The following is a 17,086-nucleotide window of genomic DNA, read 5'->3' as shown; positions in this document are numbered from 1 at the left end:
TAAATATACAATGACAAAAGGAAAATATACAGAGCTCCTAAGAAATTACACATGTCTATACATATAGTTACATATCGATTAGGTATGCTGACTCGGGTCAGCTAGCCTCAGCCTCCCAGACCCGTGTAGTGCCGATTCGTGGAAGACGATTTTGAATCGGCACTACACGGGTCTGGAAGGCCAAGGCTAAGGATCAGCTTGGTTTGTAATCGTCTTGTAAAGCGGGCCGAGCCGTGCCAGCTTGACTCGCTGTTTCTAGCCGTGCCAGCGTGCGCCAGCACGTGCCAGCGCGGGCTGGCTCGGGTCAAATACATCGTGTAAATGCATAGCGTGCTAGAAAATGGGCCGCGCATGCTCATTTGGTACTCTCGCGTGGCCGAAACCATTTTTGACGTCATACTTCTGCGCAAAAATGCCACAAATAGCGTGGAGCAAGACGGAGCGACCAAGATGAGCAAGACGTTTAGCGATTGAACTCTGTTGCTGCATGTGCGGAACAGTCACCTGGCGATAGACCTACGACGTCTTGTATATGTCCTACGCATTCTCAATATGACAGTTGTAAAGCCATAGAGAAAAAACCCGAGCAGCTTGGCTTCTGTCCGTTGCAAACGTGAGCTAAAGCGAGCTAGACTCGAGCCAGTCTCTCCCCGTCTTCGTCATTCCCGGATTGGGAGCCAGTCTTTCCCCGCCTTCGTCATTCCCGGATTGCGAGGATTTACAATCCAGGGAATGACGAAGGCGGGGAGAGACTGGCTCAAGTCTAAATGCAAGCTACGTCAAGCTGAATGAACTAACGCACGTTAGTGACACACATTGGCTTCCTTCTACGGAGTGTGTCTGTAAGAGCGGGCTGCAACACTAGGCTGGCACGAGTTGAACCCTCCCGTTCATAAAGCAGCCTACAAGCCTGTGATATGTTTAGTGTTAGTAAGTTACAAACACAACTACTCAGTAGCTGTACTAATAAATGTTTCTCTTTTTACTTACAGTTGGCAGGCAATGACGACGGTGGTTGGGTTTTGACCTAAACATACAATAAAATTAATTAAATTACAAACGCGCACACACACACACACACACACACACTCAAGAACACACATGCACGTGCACACACACACACACACACACACACACACACACACACACACACACACTCAAGAACACACATGCACGTGCACACACACACACACACACACACACACACACACACACACACACACACACACACACACACACACACACCCTGACAAATGTTACGCTGTTCACATCAAAGTCAACCTTAAGGCCAGCTATGAAGATAGCTCCCTTGTCTCTAGAGACAGGGCCTCCGAGCGCTAGATGGAAATTTAGGGCTAGTGCTGACAATTCCAAGGGAGCTTGGCCAGAGTCACTATGGCACAGCGATGGGGCTGGATATCAAGGCTGAATATCCCTCTGCATGATGTTACTGCCAAGTCAGTGGTCTTACCCACACTAAGTCAATGACCAGGTACTCATTTATAATTCTGAGTCCAGAGAGGCAATTGTGTGTAAGTGTCCATGCCAAAGCTTGTCATTACTGTAACTTGAACTTGCAACCCTGCAAAGTCACGAATAGATATACTCATTCCATAGAATGACTCTCTAACCAATTGAGCTACAGCACAACACACACAAACCCTCCTCCTCCTCCTGTATTGCTTTCGTCTAAACAGACACACTACCCCTTCAGTAGGGACAAAGACAAAGTGACAAAAAGGTTTCCCATTCATTTGTGTACTGAATAGCCTCCATTGATTCTAAAATATCTCTTACAGGTCTGGCATTCAATGACTCCAGTTTACAGAAGTGCAGGTTTCTGTCTTTCAGCCATGCATTTGTGTCTCTTGAGATCCCTAATGAGTCTGAACATCTGAGCCAGTCACGACAGACAACAGTTTGTAAATCAACATTGCCATATAACAGTTGACTAGACTGAAGGAATGCAGGCATATATAGCAATGCTCTCTCCAAGTAGATCTTGATCTATTTGCAAAGTCATACCAAAAACACACCTTGACTTACCCACCAACACACCTAATGATGCAGTAATCAACTCACTGACCCATTGATTGACCTTCTGTATGACCTACCCACAAACCCATCAAATCATCCACAGCCCAGCACCTGACTCATGATATAGTGACAACCCGACAACTCACACACTGGCTCATGTAACCACCCATAAAATGCTCCTGATCACTCTTCCCACAACCACACACACACACATAAACACAACATATTATAATACACAAACAAACAAACAAACTCAGCCACACACTAAGCAACACATCTGATCAACTGGTCTGCCATCTCATTCTCGAACCCGTCCAACCAATCTCCCACCCACCAACACACCCACCAATCAAAAACTAGGGATGTAATTGTTCCTCTCATTAACACACAAACACATACCGTCCAGTCGCCTACAAATAAACATGTTATAATTTGTATAAATTTTTATATAATATTTAGGTGTCCTTAAAATTTATTGATTTTTAGCATAACGTCTTGCATAAAAAATAAATATTTGACAGACAGACAGACAGACAGTTTGTTGTTGATTAAGAGGAACTTTACTTGGAGATTAGCTTTTAAGCTCTTGATGGAAATTTCTTTGGATTTGAAAAATATATGTATTTGACAGACAGACAGACAGACAGACAGACAGAAAGACAGACAGACAGACAGACAGACAGACAGACAGACAGACAGACAGACAGATTCTGGATGTTGGATGAGTTGCCTTTCTATTCTTGTGAGTGCAGTGAAGACAAAGACAAGTGAAGACAAAGACAAGAGGAGGTTAGAGTTGACGTGAGCAGCTTCGGCTGCTACCCTCCCATGGATTTTTCGGCAAGAGGTGTATGGCGTCGTGGTGAATGCGCATTTTTCAATATTATGGTGTTTTACCCCAACGCGCAAAGTTACTAGGAGATGACCTTACTCCAAATCTTCCGGAACCATGAACTAGAAGCAGAGAACCTATGGTGAGAGAGTCAGAGAGGTCGAAGGAAGTAGCTTCACTCCATTGGTGTTGTCGTCAACTGGAAGCATGGGAAGAGAAGCACACACTTTCTACAAACTAGCCAGCCTGATCTCAGACACACAGGACACTTCCTACAGTCAAACAATGGCACCAATACGATGCAGATTGAGTTTTTCTTTACTACGATCTGCAATTCTTTGTGTTAGAGGGACGAGGTCATCGAAGCGTCATCCAGTACATCTTGACTGTGTTGACAGCATCGTCAGTGAGGCTCGCCTCACTGTCTAAGAACTCTTTTAGAACTAGTAGATTGCATTATTGGTACAAATTATTGGATTGTATTCGATGTTGACTGTTAGACAACTAGCCTGTAATAGAGCAGCCATATGTTGAAAATATATGTATAGAAAATCCATCCATCCATCCATCCATCCATCCATCCATCCTCTGCCATCACTTCCTAGGACTTTATTGCCTCCAAAACGTAACCTCTGTACTCTGTTCAGATTTTCATTGCAGAACTTCGTATGATTTCTATAACCTTGTTGTTTCAAGTTTGGTGGCAGTGACAACAAAAGAGGATATCTTGAGCTGCTACATGTTTCTGTCGTTGGTGATTGAAAGGATCTGCCTTGTTTCGAGCTGTAAAAGTGCAACCAGGTTGATCAAGTACAATGTAGGTCGGTCTGATCTGATACTTGCTTCCTCTCATTTATTCCTTCCTCTTATCTTTTTCCATCGTTTCCATTTCCTCAGCTTCCTAGAGTCACACACACACACACACACACACACACACACACACACACACACACACACACACACACACACACGCACGCACACACACACTCACACACACACACACACACACACACACACACACAATATGTTTAATTGATCATAATATTTCACTTTGAGCTAGAACTAATTACAGTCAATTAAAGTCACAAGTTACAGCAGACTGTTATTGCAACCTTGAAATAGAAATTTCAAATTGATTGGCCACTGCAAAATTTCACATTTGTATTATCATGTAAGGCGTACAGTCAATTATTTTACTATAAAACAATGACCATGCCACTCCACAACCCAGACATTAATTATAATTACATTAACTTCAGTACACACGCTTAGCAAAAATAGATGCATAGCACAAGGAAAACTCTACAGTACAATTCCATGAGTTTATAGGTAACGAGTCCTCAGTTGCACATGAGCGAGGACACTGCCTAGGCATCCAAACTCGATGTTTCTTCATGTTTTCAGTTGACTTTTGCTGTACGTACTTAACTTTAATTGCTATCAATTAGTTACTATCAATTAATTTCTTTGCTACAAAAGCGAAAAACCTCTACAAAATTCTGAATCCACCATTCTTGCTGCTGCCTAGAGAACAAGAGTTACAAATGCCAATACTTTATGGCAACAATTTCAGAGCTATTACCCTCAAATTGGATATCAAAAAGCTGATGGTATAAAAAATCTATAAACATAAACTGCTGAGTTGCAGCAGATCACATGCCATCTTCATTGCCCATAACTAATCAGTTTTTTTATCCATTAATTAATAAAAGAAAAGACAGAATTCAAGTTTGAAGCCTGTGACTGATTCAAATCTTTTCCTCTAGTTCCAACCCTATAACGTTTGAAAGCACCATGCATTGCATGCTGTACTAACTAATTAAAAGAACCAATATACGAACGTTGCAAAAAGTCATAAAATTGTTCTTACCAGCTCGCCGCGTTTTGCTGCTATTTTTAACGCCAAATTAGTCCACATAATTCCGCTGCTTCTTGTCCATTTCTTCTGCGCAGCAATCTCGGCCTGTTGCGCTCTAGCTTCTGCAGCAACACACTGCCTCCATGCCTTCTGCGCGTCACTCTTGGCCACTTGGACTTCAGCTTCTGCAGCAACTCTCTGCCTCCTTGCAGCAAGTGCTAAACTTTCTGCAACTTCAGCTTTTCTGTTGGCAGCATCTGCTCTAGCCTTTGCATTGTCTGCCCTAGTTCTCTCCTGTATGACCATCATATGCGCACGTTTCACAGCTACCCTTTTTTCAGTTTCCACTCTAGCGATGCTACCATGCAGCTCGTCTATCTGTCTTTGTAATTCTCGTAACTCTGCAGTACGGGTTTTGTGAGACAGGCGAGAGTCACTTCGCACTTTTACAGGATTCATTTCCAGCCTCTGGGCAACATGTGATTGACCGACAACACGAAATATATCGCATAATGTAAGAAACATTTCAGATGGTTTCCTGGGAAGGAGGTCAATGAGGAGGAGTGACACCTTGGCCTCGTGAGTTACGGACTCGCTGCCAAGAACGTGGAAGTCATCTCTGGTTATGAGACTTCGTTCATAGAGACAGCTGAGGAACTTGGAACTGAAACGAAGACGTTGAGATACATAGACGAAGTTCCTTCGTATAGCTCCCCAAGGTTCGTCATCACAACTGGGTAATGTTGACGCATGCTCACATATGGCAGACTCAGTTGTCATCGCAACGTTCGTCGATTCACCTGACAAAAAGATCGTAATTACAGAAACACCATGCACAAGAAACACGCGGGACTTATTCTTCAACTATAATTTCGTGCACGCATGCATGCCATGTATACGGGGGCGCGTTCGAATGGGCTGTTCCGGCCTCTTCCAGAAGAGTCTGGAAGACACGCCCCTCTTCCAACCTCTATCAGCTCCAGCAGCAGAGTCGGTAGAGTTGGCTCTTTCTACTATAGCGGCAGAACTGTAGAAGTTGGAAGAGGGCGTGCACACGGAGCCTCTTCTGGAAGAGGCTGGAAGAGCCCAATCGAACTCGCCGTAGGCATGCTAGCGAGTTCTCGACGTTGTAGTGACAGTTTCTTCTAGAGACGTCGACGAGTCTCACTTGCGTCGTAATACGTCGATGATTCCCCATTCATTTTGCTGTCTGGACTGTCGTCTCTCACGCGTTGCGAAAGCGCTTCCATTATCTGCATGTATAAATAACTAGAGACATGCATTCGTGAACTCTCTAACTTGCTCAGAAACGTTGCAAATCACCTCAACAACAAAGTGAGAAGAATTTAGTACGTTTCAGACGATCCGTTTTGGAAGAGCACTCGTAACGAGGTATACGCCACACAACACCCTTGGTACGACTAATTAAGTATATGCATACATTTTTATGTAGACTAATCACCAGCGTAAAAATAGGGAGTTTATTTAGCTAATTAGTTAACACAAAATTGTTTCACGTACACTACTTTGCATTCACTGATCGTTTATCTCTCGTAAAATTTACAGCTTCTTTTGCACGTATATGTACAAAGGCTTTGCCTTATAACTCGAAAAAGCAAGACGTAATATGCTAATTCTGAAACTTGATTTCTTGCCAGCTTTCTTTGGAGACAGTGTGTCTGATTCAATTAATATTTTTGCATATTTGGTGCAAAAGTTGCTATTTGCTTAGCTCTGTGTAGCTAGAATATCGTAAATTTACTCGATCTGCCGTCTTGCAGTACAGGCGTACAAATGGACTGGACAGAAAAACGGTCGCGTGCAGAGACAAAAGATGAAAGCGGGAATGAAACGGGCAGTGCAATAATCTATTCAAGTGAGATGGCACAACTTGTTGAGCGTTTGTTATATCATCAGATTGCTACAGCAGCGCCGTCGCTAGGCATGGACTTGCCTAGATGGGGAGGCAGCTAGACCCGGCTTCCCCACTACTGTCTGTTCCCCATAAATGTGAACTTTGAAAATCATCAATATGTCTGCTGTTTAGTGGACTTTCACGATGATCTCGGTATCGTTAGAGAAACCGCTAGGTCTGGCATGTCTGTTTATCAAATTATCTAAGCCTTTCCTGCAAACGAAATGGAAGGATAATACTTGTGCATATCAAATACAAACGGGTGGAGCAATGCTTATTATCCAATTATCTTGTAAGACCAACGGATCAACAACTGGAACCATTTAAGATAATTGGTATAACATGGTCCAACTGGAGCAGCTCTTAGAGCTCTAATGAGCACACCTGGTGTGACCTCTACTTCACGCTTATGGGGAACAGACAGTAGGTAGTATCAGGTGCATGTGGTTCCATATTGAAAGTTACACTCTAGCAGCTAGTCTCCCCAGTCCAGCGACGCTCTTGTTTGCTACGTGTTTTGCAGAAAAGTATTTGTAGTTAACTAGGATTTGAAACTAATTTGGCTAATTTGGCTAGCGCCTAAAAAAGGCTAGGCCGACCATCAGTAGACGTCATTATTTGTCGGGTAAATATCACTTTAATATAGCATAAAGATCGCGTTTACAAAATCTTGCGACAATAGCTATAGTACGTACTCTGAAATTTTGTCGTCCAAACGTACGTGCTATGCAAACATGCAGGCCATCCTATGCAAACATGTACGCCCTATTTTACCCAAACCACAAACTGCACAAACAAGCTAACAAGTCGTAATAGTCAAGTGCAGCTTACAAAAGTAAGCCATCTCTGACATGAAACTGTCGCTAAACCATTACTAGGGGCGGTAACTAAGTCGGTTATCACTCCTGTTCCTGAGCAATATCATATTTCTTGCCCTCTCACCGTTTATCGCACTCGCAGTGCAATAAACGGTGCTTGGGCAATAACTGTGATATTGCTCAAGCGCTATACACACACAGAGCGCTTTCTGTTACATGCACGTATGCAATTAAAGTTTTAGATGTTCCTAGTTGGGATTTGCCTACTTGACTTGGGAGGTATGTTGGGTTTTAGGGTATACTGTAAATATAATATAAAGAATTCCCTGAGAAGATGCAAACACACAAAACCAAACCTTTAATGTCAAATTCAAAGTCATGCGCAGTACTTAGCAATAAGGTAATAGATATGACATGATAGCGGACAGGCACCAAAGAATACACATCAATTATCAAGGTTGCCAGAACCACCACCAAACCGAACGTTGAAATGTAGACTGCTCAAGAAGCCTTGACAATACACAGAACTCAGGCCCGGATCCAGGAATTTTTGAAAGAGAGGGTTGAGCTGGTAGCAGTTATTTATAGCATTACTAATTTTCTCTTTTCTAATAAAATTATATGAAATTATTGAACCACGCCTGTTGGAAAAGAGGGGACTTAAACCCCCTGAACCCCATCTGGATCCGGCCCTGACAGAGCTGCAGACGAAGAAAAGAAATGATGAAAGTGCAGACATTGAAAAGCAGCAGGGAGATATCAGAGCTGACAGAGCCACCTCCGCCCAACCAAAGGTTGAATACTCAGGAAACCATGAAATTTCACTTAACTATAAATGATAACAAGCAATGTTGCAAAGGACAGACATTGAACAGCAGGCGGTAGATATCAGAGCCGCCAGAGCCACCGGGGAACCAGAGGTTGATATTGCAGACTGGTCAGGAGACCATGAAAATTCACAGAAGCACAGAGGATAAAAAAGAATGATGCAGAGTACAAACATGGAATTGTACGATAGCTATCAAAACTGACAAAGCTAACGCTGAACTAGAGGTTGATAGTGCAGACTGCTCAGAAAGTTTGACAACCACTCGCCAATTCAATAATAACAGAGGAATATAATTGGGCTAATAAAACACTCAACAGATGAAGGATTAGAAGGTGTGAGAAACGACAAATCCATGACAACCAAAGTGAACCGGTGTAATGCGAAGGGCAAACACATGACGAAGTGGCAACCAGCAAAACCACCGCCGTATCAAGTATGCTAATGATGAAGACTGTTTCGACGACTGTCACCATAACTGAAGACACATGGAGAACTTGTTTAAAAATGGAGACATCCGGGACCTTGCAGGGTTGCAAGTTCAAGTCACAGTGATGGCGAGCTATGGTATAATTTCCTTGGGCAACAAACTCTCACAAAATTGCCTCTTTCGACTCAGAAGTATAAATGAGTACCTTGTCTTTGACTGGGGTGGCAAAGGCCTCCGACTGGGGTGGCAAAGGCCTCCAACTGCGACAAAGTCCATCAGCCACTAGGGTCCGGGTGGGACTTTGGGTGCCCACACCACAGTTGGCGTCGCAGTCGGTGCTCCTGCGAGCACCTGGCCAGGCTCCAGGAGATCGCTTAGCACGGCCCATAGCTCCTGCTTGGTGCACAGGAACCCAGCCATCTGGCTGGGGGCATTACCGTTTAGCAGCATCTCCTTATCTATTTGCCGTCTTGCCATTTGCTGTAACAAGGCAAGACCTGGATAAATACGACGTGAAGGTAAAGCACAACAAGAATAGATAGCGCAGCAGAAACGTAGCTAGCTGTATGACAGATTCTCGACGTTACACAAAGACGAATCCTCAAAGAGAATACAACACCATGTACGTAAAGAAGAAATGTTTACACCAGAAAGGAAGACCCACAGACTAGCATGACGTGTTGAGGGCAAGCAGCAAGAGCTGCAACGCCCCACCGCTTGACGACTTCTCCTGTCTATCCCCTTTCCGCGCTCGCAAATCACAAAGTCGAAAGTTTTGCAGCGTGGCCACCAGAAATCCGGTGTATATATATATATATATATATATATATATATATATATATATATATATATATATATATACATATACGTGTATACCACGCAATGTGTAGTCAAGACGATCTGAACTGATCTATTCATTCTTCGGATCTCCTCTACAAACCCCGTATATAACATATATACCTGTATATAGGTCTAAACAGTATCATTTGAGTGTGTAAACCATTTGCCGCACTCCAGGAAAGTTTACTCACTAAAATAACAACGATACACCGCAATGAAGCCAACAGAACAGAACGCTAGAAGTAGTCAAACCACTACACTAGGAATAATTAGCCTCCCACGTAGTTCGTCATGGTACATAGTTTTCAGCTATGTAAGCAGGTCTTCTGGAGACTTTTCTAGATTAAGCGGTGACCTCTTGTTCGTAGTACGTCTCTAGGCGCCTCCTGTAGTGTTATTGACTCTGTGTTGTCTAGAGCATCCTTAGCTGTCTGGTTGAGTGTCTGTTCGCTTTCGTTTTCTGTTTCTGGTGTGCTTTTGTGTTCAGTCGTCTTGTTTGTGGTCGCAGGTTCTGATATTCTCCGCATCTCTGCTGTCCTATTGATTTGCGACTGATTGCGGCGTATTATATATGCGTCCTCCCATAACACGAACCAGGTATGACCTAGGTGTGTTGTGATGTGCAACTACTTGCGCTGGCACCCAAGTCCCCCTTTTTGAATGCGAAAGTTTTCTCCTGAAATCAGTGAGTACTGCTGTCCTGGATCTTTCGTGAAAAGCATGTACCACTGTTGCTTTGCCGGCTTGTCTCTGACTTCTTCTTGTTGCCATACATGAGGATCTAGTGTCTTTCTGTTGACAGAAATTTGGGTGCGTAATTGTCTGCTTTGCAGCAGCTCTGCTGTTGATGGTAGCCCGTCTCCAATTGAGGTGATTCTGAGTGCTCTCAGTACGTCAGGGAGAGAGCGGCCGTCGGCAAACATATTTCTCATTGTTTTCTTTGCCGTTTGTATGCTTCGCTCAGCTTGACCATGGCTTGATGGGTACCCTGGGCTTGATGTAACATGCCTAAAACCTAATGTATCAGCTTGACGTCGGAAGTCTGCGCATGTGAACTGTGGCCCATTGTCGGAGATGACTTCTCCCGGAACCCCGAAGTTGGCAAATTGTATACGCGTGCTTGATTCCTCTACGCGATAAACAAGTAAAATCGTCGTAGTGGCGTAGGAGTGTCATTCAGGTTGGGGGCCAACTCTCAAATTATGTATACGACTCTGGTGGCAGCTGTAGCCTTGTGTACCTAGGACGTCTGCGGGGCAAGTGTTTTGAACTGTCGTCTATTGGAGTTCCTCGTTTTCTTCTACTTGTAGCTCGTTTTCACGATGAACCATTTATAAATAGTGACCATAGACTGATGGTCGGGGGGCCTTGGTATATAAGGTCGGCGATACAGCTGCACGATACGAAATATAATCGGCACATATAAGGGGTCGCCTAAAGTTAACAGACAAACAGTAAGGGGCCAGAAATTTTTAGCAGGCATAATTTGACAGGGCCAACTACGCGGACCTCAGCAAATCTTGCCGGCCCCTTAGACACTTAATAGTAACCGGCCTCAAACTGGCAGAAAAGTTTGATCAACATTTCCGCGCTTGTTTCTGTACACAGTCCTTTGACCATTTTATGGGCTCCGATGATATCCAACGCCCTACAATTTACTTTTATGGTCAAATCGGACAGTTGTGAGAATACACTGGTAGATCATCAGGATGAGTCTTACATACATGTACTACAATGAAATTACACCTAGTGATACTGGCGAGAAGCTCACTGTGGCTCCCTGCACTTGCACACTTTTGAGGTCGCATACCAAAACTATCAAAATATTCTACATCTCGTCTTCCATTATAGATGGCCACCCAATGGGTACCATTACCATCAAAGTAATCTTCCAGATTGATAACGAGACAAATTCGTCGTTTTGGGGATTCGCTAGTATGGTATCTTTGATATATATATATATATATATATATATATATATATATATATATATATACTGTCTAGGGATTCCTCTATAGTTGGCGATATCACAATTTTTCAACAGGTTATTGATGTGTATATTGTTCAATGGCTTCCAGGATAGATCTCTTTCTCGTCTTCTTTTTAACACCAGATGATTCATTGCTGGCCGTACCATGTACCAGGCAACCTCAAGGAAGCGCAAGCGCTAACATTGCTTGGGGATAGTTTACATCATTTCCAGTCATCAATGGACTAACCCACCAGTCTTCGTACGACGATTCTACCACCACGCCTGGCTTTCTTTCCACTGCCAACAATGGTGTTTTGGATTCCACCCGATGCTGCGGCAAGACTTAGGGTGCTGAGTACCTTGAGAGCGTGTTTGATGGTATGGGCAATCTGCGTCTTGGAGAGTTTCAACTCGATGTTCCGACCATCGGTCTTTGCCTTCGTAATCTTGTTGTATTGCGTCTTGGTGAGAGCGAGATAATCGCTTCCCAAAAGCTGAGAGTGAGATAATCGTAGGGTTGTGTAGCCCGTCTGTTTTTGATCAGCATTTCGTGGCGCTTCCTTCTGACTATCCCTCAGAGTGAATCCGCGTACTTAATGTAACTCATGTCTCTCTATATAAGGTTACAATAAAATATTGCATTCATCTGTCCACTCTTCGCTTCCAACGTCATGTACCGATCACTAAATACCACACAGTAAAGGTGATAATCGATGTCGGACGTACCCATCTTCAACTAAGTCTTGTCTCCGTGCTGGGATACATCGACGTGTATGATCGGGTAGAGGCTTGCAAAGTCTTGTGCAGACAACTGACTCTCCGAATCTGTGTCGGAATCTAAACTGATTGCTTCTTGGAATAACATATACGCTCTCGAGAAATTCTAGATCTATCGGCAAAAGTTTGTTTCGATCTCCTTATCCGGGTATTGTCTGCTATTGACTCGTACATTCAGCCCTATTAGGTTAGCAGTGTCGAAGATTTGATTGTTCTGTTTCTGATCCCCATTTTGAACGATGTTGTAAAGGCAACGAATACATGTCGAGGGAGTTGTTTGCTGGCAACGCTGGTGACTATCCGCGTAGGACTCGTATCGGCGGCTACGAAATAATTTCTATAGACTCTCATCTGCTCAAAGTAGAGGGTACGTCGCTCACCCGATACGAGAAAAGCTTCCAATTCTGCGTCTGCACGGACAGTGACGGTCGAACCTTAGGCATCAATACAGCTAGATGTTCGAAAATGAATTTACTTGCAGCGGCTGCGTTATCTCTATGAATGTAAATATTGGGTGGATTTCTTTCTATGACGTACGTGTTTTTTCACTCTCAACATTACCGTGTTGATATCACAATGGGATCCCAACAGGAAACTCAAAGGTTATAACATGGTGACCGTTTCGTCGCCCGTTGTCATCAACTATCGTCTGCAAAATCCCGAGTTGTACGTGCTCTTTCTGAGTTTATTGGCAAAGTCTAGAGCTTAAAAATTAGCTCCAGTTACATTAGCACCATCACCCACGGTGCCTGCCTTAGCAGAGCTGCTTGGAGTCAGCAGTTCCCGTGCTGGTAATACCGTATCACGATATCCCAACATGTTGGTCGCCGTGCTTCTACCGTAATCGTCCAAGAATTATATCAAGTTCATAATCGTGCTGGCTTAATTAATAATAGAGCACAATTTTTTGGCGGTCCTGACAGAAACTATCACACAAACGTGATAGAGGGCACACTTATATCATCAAAGACAGAATGACGCTATCTACTCGGTGAACTGCTTTTATAGTTGATCCATTCACTTGAAGAACATGTGGGATTTCCCCCAGATTTACCGTAACTGGTTTTATCTAAATTTGACTGGATTTGTGTTAGTACTAGGAGTGTGCATTTCCGGAGGAAGGATGTTGCATATGGCACCTGTGTCAACTTTGGCTTTTAGTCCTCTACCATGTATGTCCAAGATGATATGCCACACCCTGTTGTTTACTTTATCAGAACGTCTACTAATCATGTAAGCAAAGTGGTCGTTGGCTATTTTCTTCTTCTCACTAGTGCTGGTTCCGCTAGGCGTCACTGTGTTGACGGGCTCCTTCTTGCTGCGCGTTTTAATCCCGCGTTTCTCTTTTCAGCCTTCTTGCAGGCCTCCGCTGCATGATTCAGCTTGTTGCAGTAACTGCATCTCTTGCCCCATGCTGGACAGTCCCTTGGCTCGTGCCTTGTCGTGCAATAATAGCACAATGTCTGTCAGAGTGCTTTGTATTCTTTTATCGCGTGCACTCGATGCAGCTTCCGAATCGCATTCCTTTGTTGTGGTACTCGACGCCGCCATGCAGGTGAGATATTGTGTTGTCGCTTCCATAGAACGGTGCATATCCACAGCCATTTCTAACGTGAGACCTGATTCTCGAAGCAATTTCTCTCTAACTGTGTCCGATACTATGTTCATTGCGATTTGATCGCGTACTATCTTGGGCTTCTCTGCGTTGTGGTAGGCACACGTTTCTACCATGCGCAGTAAGTCAGTGTAAAAGTATAGAAGGACTCACCTGCCTTCTGTTTCCGCTGAAGAAAAATAAAACGTTTATAGATCTCGTTTGTTTCAGGTTTGAAGTGTGTTGTGAAGGTGTCGAGAACCACGTCTAGCTTGTCTTTTTTTGACTTCATCGTTCGCCCTGTGAATGTCTTGAAAATTGATATTGCCTCCCTGCCCATTGCTGTGAGCAGTACTGCGACTTGCGTTGATTCTAGCTCTTTGTGCTTGTTTGTCACTTTCAAGTAAAATCGGAAGTGGTCTTGCTAATGCTGCGTCTTGTGATGAAATAATGACGGTAGTCTAATTCTGTCTGCCATGTCTTCAGGGTCGGTTCGAATCAGATACTCCCGACTGTGGGACACCATGTAGTATGCCACACAATATGTAGTCAAGACGATCTGAACGGATCTATTAATTTCCCGGATCTCCTTTACAAACCCCGTATGTATTACAAGTGCCATGGCCCACCTGGCCCACCCTGCTCCGCCAGGTACCATGCAGTCTGTTGACCAACTAATTGTAACTTAGATATCACCACGTTGAATAAACGACTCGTTCGATCTTCTGTCTCCCATTCTACGCAGTCATACGCTTGCAAATTAAACTCTGGTGATGCTTGTTAATTAAGATGTAAAAGAGGAGAAAAGCACTCAAATTTGTGTTGTCTTTTAGACTGACATTATTATTACTCACAACATGGCTGTAATTTTTAGGACTCTACTAATTTTGCCTCTTAGTTGTGTTATGGCAAATTTATTATTTAATTTCTGAACAGAGTTTTGTAATAATTCAGTTTTCATTGTTAGTGGGACGTTTAGAACCCTCCACAGCGGAAATGCCGTCTCAATAAATGTCCAAAAGCAAGGGTTTATCACAGATGTGACAATTTGTTGCCCTTTGGTGTTTTAGACAGTCTGACAATGTCATCTGAAGGGTTTTGGTTTTGAGATGATATCGTTGATCTTGGCTTCTTCTTGTTGTAAACGCTGTAGAAAGTGTTGATTCGCATTGATTCCTCGATAGAAGACTGGCTGTTGAGTATGTTCGTTGCACCGTACGACGATATATAGGAGAAAACGCAGTCTTGGCGATGAGACGTCTTCTGGGTGTTACTTTGTGGCGATCACATGTGGGTCTTTCGATCTTGTTAATGAGAGAATCAAAGTCGACATAGATGACGTAAGGGACTTTGAGTTTGTTTTGGTTGTTCTGAAAGGTGAGTTTGTTTTTGTTCATATAAGGCATTTCTACTCGGATGGCTCAACAGTCGGACTTGTATTGTTCGAGCAGTTCTTGTTGTATATATGCGTGTAGACACAGTTCACAGAAGAATCTGCGAGTCTTGTCCTTGCTCTGGTTATAAAGTAGACAACTGAAATTCTTGATCCAGGTGTAGTCTTGTTTCAGCCCTTTACCAATAAAAAGAAGGTTGAATTTGGGGCTGTCTCCAATTTAGATAGCCTGAATGAATACACACTTTGTCTCATCCGAAGACGTTCACGGCAAGCCTGGGATTTTGCTTCTCCAGAGATTGATATGTTTAATGGGAGTTGTTTTTGAACGCCATCCCTACACAGTCCATCGTCTGTTGTGCATTTCCTGGGTCGCTGAGGGTTGTGATTGGCTGGAAAGAGTGCTGAGCACAGAGCTCATTGTAAACAGCTGTTCGTTTTGTTTTTGACGTTAACAACAGTCTTCTTAATTGTTTTAAACGTTTTTGGAAGTAGGAGACAGGAGTTGCTGTAGATTGGTTGGTAACGTGCAGTGTAGCTTTTAAATTTTGTTATGCCAACCAGCGTCCATTCGCGGTTCTTTCGTTGGTAATATTTTCCAGTGATTCTAGGATACGTTGGGACCCTGTGTCTAACGCTTCTGAGATCTCCTCAGCTGCAAGAAGAGCCTTCTTTCTGCTTCTGAATGTGGGTTCCTTGCATTGGTCCACACCATCAGGAGTCCGTTTATAAAGTATAACTGGCGGAAGCAGTTTGAATTTTACACCATTCAGAGATTGGATCTTCTTGACGAGTGATTTTGTAAACTTGTGTTTGCCAGAAGTGATTGAGGGTCGTGTTGATCCTCTGGCACGTCCATCTGCCACCTCGGAGGAAATTACCTACAGCGTGAGGTATTTGCATCCAATGTAGTGCAGGTGGGGTGGGTTTTACATGTGGAGATTTAGTAGGCTTCACTCGGCGTGCCACCGGAGATGGGGTGGGTTCCATGTACACGAGGAGATGGAGTGGGCTTCACACCTGAAGTTGGGTTTCACAGGTGCAGCTGGAGTGGGCTTCACAGGTGGAGTGGTTACAACCACTAGTTGATCTGAGATGAGCTTCACACGTGAAGTAGCACATGGAGTTGGTAAACCAACTTGATCCTCGTATCATTGCACCATAGGGAATTCAAAAACAGTGACACTTCTAGTATTGTATACAGCTCATGATCAGGAGTCATAAACTGCCTCCCCAGCAAGAAGATTACTGAATCGCTTGATTGATGCTTCTATTGCGTTCTATATACTCTAGAATTTATTTCTCTAACAGGGGGCAATTTCTCTGCACTCTTTTGATCAATAGAGATCGATATTACAAACTTGCTTATTATATTATCTGCTTAATAGAGCGCAATTTGTGACAAAGAATATCACACAAACTTGCTTTGAGCGCACACTTCTATCATTAGCTACAGAATGACGCTATCTACGAGGTGCATGCACTGCTTTTATAGTTGATCCGTCCACGAGATGAGCACGTGGGATTTTTCCCAGATTTATCCGTGACTGGATTTGACTGGATTTCTGTTAGTACTAGGAGTGTGCATAATTATACTCTCCGCTGCATTTCCGTCCAAACATGTGTGGACTACGCTGAAGCAGATTTGCAAGGGTGCAAACATAAAAAATTTTGGGTAAAAATATTTTGTGTAGTTGAACTGATAGTCTGGTATCAATATCCTATACTAGTCCACCAGAAAGGCTCAACCTTATAGCGCTTTTTAAATTTCTATTTGGCTCAGACAAACTTTCT

At 43.4% G+C, this 17,086-nt stretch overlaps 1 protein-coding gene across 3 annotated transcripts; it reads right to left on the bottom strand.

Annotated features, from left to right (window-relative positions):
• Positions 1–653: 653 nt before the first annotated feature.
• On the bottom strand, positions 654–6,150 carry LOC134197215 (uncharacterized). Of its 3 annotated transcripts, none has more exons than XM_062666495.1 (4): positions 6,051–6,150; positions 5,896–5,996; positions 4,740–5,527; positions 654–1,027 (listed from the first exon to the last, which is right to left on the bottom strand). In XM_062666495.1, exons 2-4 carry the CDS (start codon positions 5,984–5,986, stop codon positions 983–985), a joined length of 924 nt encoding a protein of 307 aa, XP_062522479.1. In that variant the 5' UTR covers positions 5,987–5,996; positions 6,051–6,150; the 3' UTR covers positions 654–982. The 3 variants fall into 3 exon arrangements, with proteins under 3 accessions (XP_062522479.1, XP_062522480.1, XP_062522481.1); XM_062666496.1 differs by having other exon boundaries at positions 5,896–5,980; positions 6,051–6,142; XM_062666497.1 differs by lacking the exon at positions 5,896–5,996 and having other exon boundaries at positions 6,051–6,136.
• Positions 6,151–17,086: the final 10,936 nt, after the last annotated feature.

The sequence above is a fragment of the Corticium candelabrum genome, chromosome 22 (assembly GCF_963422355.1).
Source record: "Corticium candelabrum chromosome 22, ooCorCand1.1, whole genome shotgun sequence".
Classification (NCBI taxonomy): Eukaryota; Metazoa; Porifera; class Homoscleromorpha; order Homosclerophorida; family Plakinidae; genus Corticium; species Corticium candelabrum.
This window is presented reverse-complemented; position numbering and strand designations above follow the sequence as displayed.

Excerpts from the sequence above, each read along its gene's own strand:
- LOC134197215 (XM_062666495.1), bottom strand. The coding sequence starts at position 5,986 with ATGCAGATAATGGAAGCGCTTTCGCAACGCGTGAGAGACGACAGTCCA. Across the intron at positions 5,528-5,895 it reads ATCGACGTATTACGACGCAA|GTGAATCGACGAACGTTGCG; the intron begins GTGAGACTCGTC and ends TCTTTTTGTCAG. Across the intron at positions 1,028-4,739 it reads CAGCAAAACGCGGCGAGCTG|GTCAAAACCCAACCACCGTC; the intron begins GTAAGAACAATT and ends TTGTATGTTTAG.